This window comes from Pseudonaja textilis, chromosome Z (genome assembly GCF_049901715.1).
Source record: "Pseudonaja textilis isolate UNSWEBS1 chromosome Z, rPseTex1.2, whole genome shotgun sequence".
NCBI classification, from domain to species: domain Eukaryota; kingdom Metazoa; phylum Chordata; class Lepidosauria; order Squamata; family Elapidae; genus Pseudonaja; species Pseudonaja textilis.
Window position 1 is genome coordinate 126,374,495 of NC_142008.1, and position 10,310 is coordinate 126,384,804.

At 42.1% G+C, this 10,310-nt stretch overlaps 2 protein-coding genes across 2 annotated transcripts in view; one reads left to right on the top strand and one right to left on the bottom strand.

Moving 5' to 3' along the window:
• Positions 1 to 1,586, bottom strand: part of RNF31 (ring finger protein 31) — a 34,648-nt gene extending 33,062 nt beyond the window's left edge. Inside the window, 1 exon segment of the mRNA XM_087916772.1 lies at positions 1,449 to 1,586. The gene's annotated coding sequence lies outside the window, so the exon portion shown is untranslated.
• A 1,387-nt stretch (positions 1,587 to 2,973) lies between these two features.
• PSME2 (proteasome activator subunit 2) lies at positions 2,974 to 9,393 on the top strand. The gene is made up of 11 exons (XM_026719576.2): positions 2,974 to 3,097; positions 5,260 to 5,292; positions 5,435 to 5,497; positions 5,584 to 5,670; positions 5,779 to 5,806; positions 6,227 to 6,324; positions 6,473 to 6,541; positions 6,650 to 6,717; positions 7,659 to 7,713; positions 8,840 to 8,926; positions 9,044 to 9,393. The coding sequence occupies exons 1-11, from the start codon at positions 3,044 to 3,046 to the stop codon at positions 9,122 to 9,124; spliced, it is 723 nt and encodes a 240-aa protein (XP_026575361.1). The 5' UTR covers positions 2,974 to 3,043; the 3' UTR covers positions 9,125 to 9,393.
• Positions 9,394 to 10,310: the final 917 nt, after the last annotated feature.

Sequence of the window (10,310 nt, forward strand, 5' to 3'; positions counted from 1 at the left end):
AAGGGACCGACAACCGTTTTTCACACTTATGACCGCTGCAGCCTTCCCACGGTCACGTGATCAAAATTCAGATAACGGGCAACTGGCTCGTATTTACGACTGTTGCCATGTCCCTGGGGTCATGTCAGAGGTGGTATTCAGCAGGTTCTGACCAGTTCTGGAGAACCGCTAGCGGAAATTTTGAGTAGTTTGGAGAACCAGCAAAATACCGCCTCTGGCTGGAGATTTAGCAGTATCCTTCCCCTGCCATGCCCACCAATCCACGCCTACCAAACCGGTAGTAAAATAAATTTTTGAATCCCACCACTGGGTCCCGTGATCCCCTTTTGCGACCTTCTGACAAGCGAAGTCAAATGGGGAAGCCAGGTTCTCTTAACAACCGTGTAGCTGTAGTGATTCACTTAACGATGTGGCAAGAAAGGTCACAACATGGGGCAAACCCCAATACATTTCTCATTAGCAACACAAACGTTGGTCTCACTTGTGGTCTTAGGTTGAGGATAAAGATATAATAATAATTATATATATATATATATATATATATGTATATAATATTATATACGGCAGCAACCCATATCAACCATCAGAACCAGTCAATATTTGTGATACATTTTAAATGTTCAGTTGACTGAATTTCATGTTTAATGAATAAAAATAACAATAATAAATTATATATATTTATATATTATATATAGTATATAAATACATATAATAATATTATATAAAGCAGCAACCTATATCAACCATCAGAGCCAGTCAATATTTGTGATACATTTTTAAATGTTCAGTTGACTGAATTTCATGTTTAATGGATAAAATTAATTGTATATATATATATATATATATATATATATATATATTAATAATAATAATAATAATAATAATAATAATAATATTATATAAAGCAGCAACCTATATCAACCATCAGAGCCAGTCACTATTTGTGAAACATTTTTAAATGTTCAGTTGACTGAATTTCATGTTTAATGGATAAAAGAGATAATAATCACAGCACTGGCAACAAAACAGCAACAAGAACTATGGCAAAAAATAATGACGATATTGCTAATATTACTACTAATAAAAATAAATAACAGGGGAAACCTTGGAGACTCCTAAAGGGAAAACAGACGCATCTTTTCATCTGTCAAAACAATGCAAGATTTTGGACTCCTGAAGTCTCGATCCGGGAAGAGAGAGCGCGGTGGCGGGACTACAAAGACCCTCAAGACATCAGTCGGGAATGATGGGAGTTGTAGTCCATGCCCCAGGCAAGTCGAGGAGCCGTTGCCAAGAGCGAGAGGCTGAGGCTCCTCCAGGGGAAGCAGCGGCGCACCGGGAAAGGGGTTCAATCCGGTTCTTCCGGGCACCCCAAATCGCCTCCACTCCGGATTAGAACCCGAGGCAGGAAATGCTGCAAAGGGGGAGGGGGAGGAGGATGGGCCTACCTTGCAATCAGGCTCTTCCTTCCCCGCCTTGCAGGAAGCCGCCGCGGGGAAGAAGCAGCCGCCCGCTGGAAAACGAAACCGGGGCGAAGTGAAGCAACAACAACCAAAAAAAAAAAAAAAAGCGAAGCGAAGCGAAGCGAAGCGAAGCGACCTCCGGGGACGTGGAGGAAGAACTACAGGAGTCGTCGGAGGCGAAAGAGGGGTGGGGGGGGTGGGGAACGGGGACACCTCTGAGCATAGGCAGAGCGCCGCCGACCGCCCTAGCCAAGGATGCCCCCGGGCAACAGAGGCGCCGTTGCAAAACGCCGTTGGCCAGGATGGGAAGGGAACGAACGTGGGAAAGGCGTGCACGGGGTAGAGAGAGGAGGAGGAGGAGGAGGAGGACATGGGGTGTGTGCCAGGCTCTCCCCTCCATCCGAAGGGAAGGGGGATAGAAAGAGAGAGGAAAGGAAAGGAAGATAGAAAAAGGAAAGGAAAGGAGAAAAGAAAGGAAAAAAGATAAAGGAAAAGAAGATAGAAAAAGCTAAGGAAAGGAAATGGAGAGCAAGAAAAGAACAAAGAAAGGTAGGGAGGAAGAAAAAAAAGGAAGGAAGGAAAGGAGGGAAATAGGAAGGAAGAGAGGAAGGAGAAAAGAGGAAGGAAAGGAAAGGGAGGTAGGAAGAAGGAAAGGAAGGGAATGAAATAGAAAGCCAGGAAAGAACAAAGGGAGGAAGGAAAAAGGAAGGAAAGGAAGATAAATAGGAGGGAAAGAATAAACGAAGGAAGGAAGGAAGGGAAAAGAAGAAAAGAGGAAGGAAGGAAAGGCAAGGGAGATAGGAAGAAAGGAAGGAAAGAAGGAAAGGGAGGTAGGAAGAAGAGAGGAAGGAAATGAAGTAGAAAGCCAGGAAAGAACAAAGGAAGGAAGGAAGGAGGAAGGAAAGGAAGATAAATAGGAGGGAAGGAATAAACCAATGAATGAAGGAAGGGAAAAGAAGGAAAGAGGAAGGAAGGAAAGGCAAGGAGATAAGAAGAAAGGAAGGAAAGAAGGAAAGGGAGGTATAGGAAGAAGGAAAGGAAGGGAATGAAATAGAAAGCTAGGAAAGAACAAAGGGAGGAAGAAAAAAGAAAGGAAAGGAAGAGAAATAGGAAGGAACAAACGAATGAACAAAGGAAGGAAAAAGAAGAGGAAGGAAGGAAAGGAAAGGGAGGTAGGAAGGAAGGAAAGAAATGAAATAGAAAGCAAGAAAGGAACAAAGAAAGAGGAAGAAGGAAGGAAGAAAAAGAAGAAAAGAGGAAGGAAAGGGAGGGAGGAATGAAAGAAATAAAACAAAACAAGAAAAGAACAAAGAAAGGGAGGAAGAAGGGAGGAAGGTGAAAAAGGAAGAAAAGAGGAAGGAAGGAAAGGAAGGTAGGAAGAAATGAATGAAAGAAATGAAATAGAAAGCAGGAACAAAGGAAGGAAGGAAAAAAAGGAAGAAAAAGGAAAGGAAAGAAAGGAAGGGGAGGGGCGAGGCTGAACGGAATGTGGGAATGTGAAAGTGAAATTGACTTCGCGGCGAGCCGAAAACGAGGCGTCTTTTCTTCTCCCGCGGACCCATCGCTGCACCCCGGACACCATGGCCAAATTCTGCACCGCCAACATCCGAGTCCCCAAAGAGACGCGCGAGAAGGTTGGGGAACCGCAGGACGTGTGAACTGGGGTGGGAGGTTGAATTGCAAAGCAAGGGTTGCGAAGCGGTTTGCAAAAGATGGCGGGGGTGGGGGGAGAGGGGTCCTTCTCCCCACGGAGCTCCCCACCTTTTTTACCTCCCTTGCCTCTGAGCATGGGCAGAGCGCCCCACTCTTTTTCAGTTGCTAGCAGGAACGTCTGAATAGGATTGTTTTTATTATTCGAATGGCGGTGGGAGAAGAACTCTGCATCAGCTCAGAGGGCTCTCAGCTTGACAGACGGGGACGGGGGGGGAAATGATCGACAGAAAAAAAAATAACGTTTTGGTTTTGCATTATAACAAAATGTTGCTGTGTGTTTTTTAAAAGAAAAGGGATTGGTTTCGTGTGAACGGGCTACGGGGGTTTCCCAACTTTTAAAAGAGTTGAGAAAAAGGAGGAGGGGTAAACTTTCAATCAGTTTTTTTTCCCCCTCAACCATGGCCAGTTTTAAGAATGTGGACTTCAATTCCCAGAATTCCCCAGATGCCCTTCCTGTCGCCAGCTGGGAGTTGAAGTCCACAGCTTAAAACAAGCCAAAGTTGGAAAAAAAACGCAGCCAAAAACAGTGAACATTGCTTTCCTGGAAACGAAGGATCTGGAATAATTCGACTGAAACCGTTTAATCAAATTTCCTAGCTGGAAAAAAAAAAAAAAGCGCTTCCAATTTCTTGGATTTTAGCCAGACCTGAAGTTACGCCCTGAGTTCATTCTCTGAAAATAATCCACTGGGGTGTTTCTGAACCAATCCAGAATTGCAGAGTCAGCGTGACATGTCACGCTGCTTATAAAATTTTTTTATTTTATTTTTTCCAATTCCCAGTCACGCAAACCGAATTCCTGAATAGTATATTTTGCTGCCTGTTGATTTAATTTACACCTGTTTGCAGAACCAGCTTTGCAAGGAGCGGAGGCTTAAAATTTCAATCTTATACTTTTAGGGATCAAAAACAGTATTTCCACACTTGTTTAAATACGATTTCCATAGTTAACACTTTATCTAAATTTTATGTTTTTCAGAAAGGGTTTATTGCTAGAGTCAAACATACAAGGGGAGATTTGCTGTTCGGAGCTGTGTTTGCATTTTGGGGGGCTTTAAAGGGGAATTTTTCTGATTCTACGTGAGTTTTCTTTAAAAAAAACCCTCCAGTATGAAGAAAAGAGGGGGTTTCTTAAAAAATCCCCAGTATGAGAAGTCTGTCTACTTCTGCCAATTACGTAGAATAAACAGCAGGGAGCCCATGAAAGCCAAACAGCACCCTTTTAGGACCACAATGGAGAATTCATGTTGCTAAGTGAAACGTCCCGTTGCTTGCTGCTGTCGTTAAATGAATTGCTGCAATTGTTAAGTTAGGAACACCGTTGTTAAGCGAATCTGGCTTCTTCCCCATTGGCTTTGCTGGTCAGATGGTCGCAAAAGGGATCACATGACTGCCAGGACACTGCAACCATCATAAATACAAACCATTTGCCAAGCACTTGAATTTTGATCGTGTGACCATGGGGATGCCGAAAGTGTGGGAAAGGGTCATATGTCCCTTTTTTCTAGTGCCGTTGTGACTTTGCATGGTCACTAAAGGAACTGTTGTAAGTCAAGACCTGTATTATTATGCCATCGATTGGTTTATATTATGGGCGCTTTTGGCTCTGAGAAGTAATGTGGTATCTCGCAAATACCCTTTAGGAAATCTTGCACTGAACAGTGGGTTGGCCTAGATGACCTCAAAGATCCCTTCTGAGTATGACTAGTATTTCACCTAGTCACCAGATGTTTCTGGTGGGGCTACAGATCAGCAGGATTCCAGTACAGCTATAAACCTAGTTTAAGTTTAAAGTAGTTTGGCTGATTGGCTCTCTATCACAGTTATATGTTGTTTCCAGCTGCAATTTCATTGAAGATAGATGGAGGGAGATTTATATGATTGGGCTTTAGGCTATACACAGTACCTTCAATCTAATGAGGGCTTTTTTGCTGAAAAACATTAGAATTATTCTTTTTTTTCCTGCAAAACTTTTTGCATTTGGGGAATTAATGAGATTTTTCAGCATGATCTCATGTAATCCTTCTGTGTTGTTCTAGTCCAATGATTACAATACATCTCATAATTTCCTTTTATTTCTTTAGATGGCTCTTTTTAGAGAATCACTTTTGAAAGAGGTAAGTCTCTATCGCATGACAAATGTTCGCCAATTATTGGCTATTTTTCCTCTTCCCAGGTAATTAACTTTCTCCTTCCTTTCTTCTTTCCTTCCTTTTTTTCTTTTCTTCCTTCCCTCCCTCCCTTTCTCTTTCCCTACAGGGTGAAGAATTTCTTTTCACATTTTTACCTACAAAAATATTTCAATTGGATAAGTTTCTTAAGGTAAGTGAACGTCTGAAAGCAAAGTTTTATTGGCAGGACATCTCTGCATGTTTTTTTAAAGTGTAACTCCTTCTCCACCCATCTAGGAAAATTCGCTAAATGTTCAAGATTTGACTACTCTTAAAGCTCCTTTGGAGATCCCTATTCCAGACCCCCCACCCAAAGAAGATGAGGTGAGTTATTGGGGTGGTCTTCTCCTTGCCTCGCCCCACCCCAATTCAGTGCAACTTTTAAGTGATGGAAAATGATATTTATGGATCCATGTATTTTATTCTTTGCAGATGGATACAGAAAAAGAGGAAAAGGAAGGTGAGGAAGAGGAAGGAATGAAGGGAGGAAAGGGGGAAGGAAGGAAAGAAGGGTGGAAGGAAAGAAGAAAGGGAGGAAGGAAAAAAGTAAAAGAAAAAAGGAAGGAAGGAAAGAGAAAGAAGGAAAGAAAGGAAAAAGAGGGAAGGAGGAAGGGTGGAAGGAAAAAGAAAGGAAGGAAAGAAAGAGAAAGAAGGAAGGAAAAAACAAGGAAGGGAGGGAGAAAAGGAAGGGTGGAAGGAAAGAAGGGAGGGAGGAAGAAAAAGAAAGAAGGAAGGAAGGAAAGAAAGAAAGAAAGAAAGAAAGAAAGAAAGAAAGAAAGAAAGAAAGAAAGAAAGAAAGAAAGAAAGAAAGAAAGAAAGAATGAATTTTAAGGTATTTCCCAGCATTTTATGGACTTAATTTCTCTTCTGCGATTCCCAGCTCCAAAATGTGGCTATCTCAAAGGAAATGAGGTTCTCATTTCACTTCTGGATCGTGTGAAACCTGAAGTTCGTGAGTTTAAAGAAAAGTGCATTTTGGTAAGTTGGCAAGGGGGACTCTTCCCTCCCTCAGTTCCTTGGCCAGGAAGTTCCTTGGGGTTGTGCATTGGATGAAAAACGATGCGATTTTTTTTTATTATTATTCCTGCAAAATCACTTCCATCTTTTCTCCTGATTTCCCCATCAGGTCACGACCTGGATCCAGTTCATGATCCCCAAAATTGAGGATGGCAACGACTTCGGGGTTGCAGTTCAGGTACATAACAGAGTAACGGAGACTTTCTCCGCGCCCCAAAATTTTTTTATTTCTCTGGCTGTGGGAATCTCCTTTGGTGGCACATCGGCCATTTTCTTTCCTGTGCAGGAGAAAGTGCTGGAACGTATCACAGCGCTGAAGACCAAAGCTGACGCTTTCCAAACCACCATTGCTAAGTAAGTGGTCGTGAAGGGCGGGCGTGGAAAGGAGGCAAAGCAGAGAGCCACGTGGGATTTGGATTCCAGAGTATCGTGAATTGTGTGCTATACTCGGGCGCCATTCGCTCCTATTGGTGTTTCTCTCCACCCCAAAACTTCTGTCAAACTTCATGGGGTCATCTCCCACATTCCTAGCATCATAATTATCAGAATCTGTGCTTCTTGGGGCATATCATAGTCAGTTCTTCCTTATTTGCAAGCATCCTGGGTAATCTTTTCCTTAGCCAAGGTGCTATTGTGGCCTGTTGGCCGCTGGTTCCTCCAACAGCAGAATCAGGAGATGGAGGAAGGGGGGAAGAGGAAATGGTGCTGGCAGAGAGAGAGAGGCAAGCCTGGGCCTTCCACCAGCCCTCAGGTGGAGAGTCAACAGCCCCCAGGTCTGGAGGTGGCTGATGAGGAAGAGGAGGTACAGCTGGGTCCAGTGCCTGACATGCGGATGTATGGAAGGCAGAGGAGAGGAAAGCAGTGGAAATCTATGGGCCGGTCCTCGGGATGGAAGAACCACCGCTGCTAACGAAGGGATTATGGGATCATTAATAGATGATGATATAAAGGACTCCCTTTGTGTTTTTCATCTAGAAGGTTCATGGCTGTATATTTTTATTTTGTTTGTAGGCACTAGTCCAGAGAAAACTAGTTTGGTGTGTAGTTAAAGCACTAAGCTGGAAACTTGGGCGATTGTTCTAGCCTTGCTGTATGCATGAAGCCAGCTGGATTATCTTGGGCCAGTTGCGTTCTCTCTCCCTCTCCCTCTCTCTCTCTCTCTCTCTCTCTCTCTTTCTCTTTCAAAATAACTTTCAAAACACTTGTCAAGAAAATGGCACTGATTTGCAACACATATTTAAAAAATCCCCCAGTCCTAAATGCTGTAGATCCAACATACTTTCTTGTTCTTTTAGATATTTTTTGGAGCGTGGCGATGCGGTCGCCAAGGCTTCCAAAGACACTCATGTGGTAAGTGATGCAGAAAGAAGGTTGTAGTTATTTGAGGTTTGTTGGGTGGCAGGTCTGATAGAAAAAAATGTGGGTGTCCCCCTCCCCTGCTGACTAAAAGCAGGGAGAAGACCTTCCTTGAAGTCAAACCAGCTGGTATTGACTGAGAAGGCAAAAAAAACCCCAATTCCATATTGAGTCAAGACCTTGAGTAACTCACTGCAAAATTTACATAATAGTTCTTGGAAGATAGCAATAATTATTCCTGTTCATAAAGTTCCTGCCTCATATAGATTTTGAAGTTCCCAGACTCATTGGAGTCAGGCAGTGTACAAATTTAAATAAAAATGGACGATGACAACTCTTGAAACTCTGTTCTTGCTTAACCGGTTCCATCATGATATTTTAAATAAATCAAACTCTTTGGACTTGGAGAAATGTTAATCTGTAAACCCTGATTTCTGAACCAGTGTCTGGATTCACATCATGCGCTACATAAAGCCAGTCAAACTAAGTTATGTCTAGAAATGTCCTGGAGATCTAACCTGGTTGTAAATTTGTGGGGTCCTTTTTGGTCTCTGAGCTTGGTTGCTTTCTTGCAGACTTTTCATGACCCAACTAGGTAACATCATCAGGGCTAGGAAGGAGTGGGAGTAGAGGACGAGAAAGACGAAGAAGAGAAAGACTGTGGGGTCCTTGGTGCTCGCTTGAGCTTAGTTGTTTTCTTGCAGGCGTTTCATTACAGATAATCCTTGACGTACAACCACAATTGAGGCCGAAATTTCTGTTGATAAGTGAAACATTTGTTGAATTTTGCCCCAATTTGCAATCGTTCTTACCACAGTTGTTAATTGTTCAGCTGGTTACACGGTTGTTAAGTGAACCTGGCTTTGTCGGAAGGTCATAGAAAGTGACCACATGACCCCAGGACACTGCAATCGTCATAAATGTGAGTCAGTTGCCAAGCATCTGAATTTTGATCAGGTGACCATGGGTATGCTGCAATTAATCGTAAATGTGAAAAATGTCCGTGTTTTTCAACGTTATTTCGAACGGTCATAAAACGAACTGTTGTAAGTCAAGGACTACCTGCACTCAAGTAGGTAACATTATCAGTGCTAACCAGTTGCAATTTGCTTACCTGCAGATGGATTACCGGTGTTTGGTTCATGAACGTGATGAAGCCATTTACCGAGAATTGCAGATTATGGTGCTTGATATCCGTGGATTTTATGTAAGTGAGCCAGAACGATCGTCGTGGATTTCTATGAGGAGAAGATCGAGAGGACAGGGATAAAGGAATGGAGATTTCTTTCTTTCTCTAACCCTTTCTCATTTCTCTTCGCCGCAGGCTGAGCTGTACCACATCCTAAGCAAAAACTTGGAGAAATTGACCAACCCCAAGGGCGAAGAAAAGCCATCCATGTACTAACAGGGAAAGAGGCATTTAAGGGAAAACAGGCAAGGGATGTTATGGGGGTCAGTTTACGCTAATAATAGAATTTGCCAGAATCCGTGACCGCCGTTCCTTGCAGGGGGAGCTCAATTTAACTTTTTCTGTTTTTTGGGGCGGGGGGCGGGGTTGTTGGGCAAACATAAAAATACAGGATTAAAAAGAGATCCGAAATATTTAGAACCCAGAAGAAGGGAGATGTCTGGGAAGGGAGCAAATAGGGTAACAAAATAAAATGTTTCAATCAATTTGGTTTTCTCTGTGTCTTTATACGAGAGGTCCATCAAACACCATCTTCTAGGCAAAGCTAGAAGGAAATATTTCTCAGCCAGAATTTTTTCTCTAACGGCTATTTTAAAAGAGTTTTCATGGTAAGAATACACAAGCTTATTATCATATTATCCCCGGAAGATTGTTCTAATCAGGTTAATAGAGGTTATCTCTGCCTGTGTTCAGAATAAAAATCGGTAAAAAAAAATCTAACATGGAATCTGAAACAAGAGTATTTTAAAATACCGTCCTCTGAATTAACATGTCTGATTAATATGTTGTTTCAAATAAATTGCTAGATGGTCTAATTAATTTCCCTTGATACAGCCAAAACTATTTTTGCCTTGATTTTTCCTGATGAATATTAAAATATAAATACTTATATATTCCCCTCCTAAGAATAGCAACTATGAGTACTTTGAGAAAGGAAAAATAAGGAAGTAGCTTGTGGGTGGATTAAACAATCCTTCCACAAGCACTAGTTAGCTGTTGGGGTGTATCAGGAACTGAAGGTGTCAATTTCTTGAGAGTCATCTGGCTTTTGACTAGCGCAATTTCCAATTCTTAAAAATGCTTTAAAAAGAAGTTGTAACCTGAAATCGCCTTGACCAATGTCATGAAACATCTTGATCAACAAGATGCCAAAAGAAAAATGGGAATTAGGACATAGAAAGCTGTAGAAATCGTCTTCCATTTGTGTTTCTTGAAAAATGAAATTGTGCTTAGAAATCATATGAAACCATCATTTTAAAGCAGTGTTTTTCAGCCTGGGCAAGTTTTAAGAGGGATGGATTGCAACTCCCAGAATTCCATAGCCAGCCATGTTGAGTGGGGGATTCTGGGAGTTGGAATCCACTCATAAGTTACCCAGGTTGAAAAATACTGCTTCATTTTT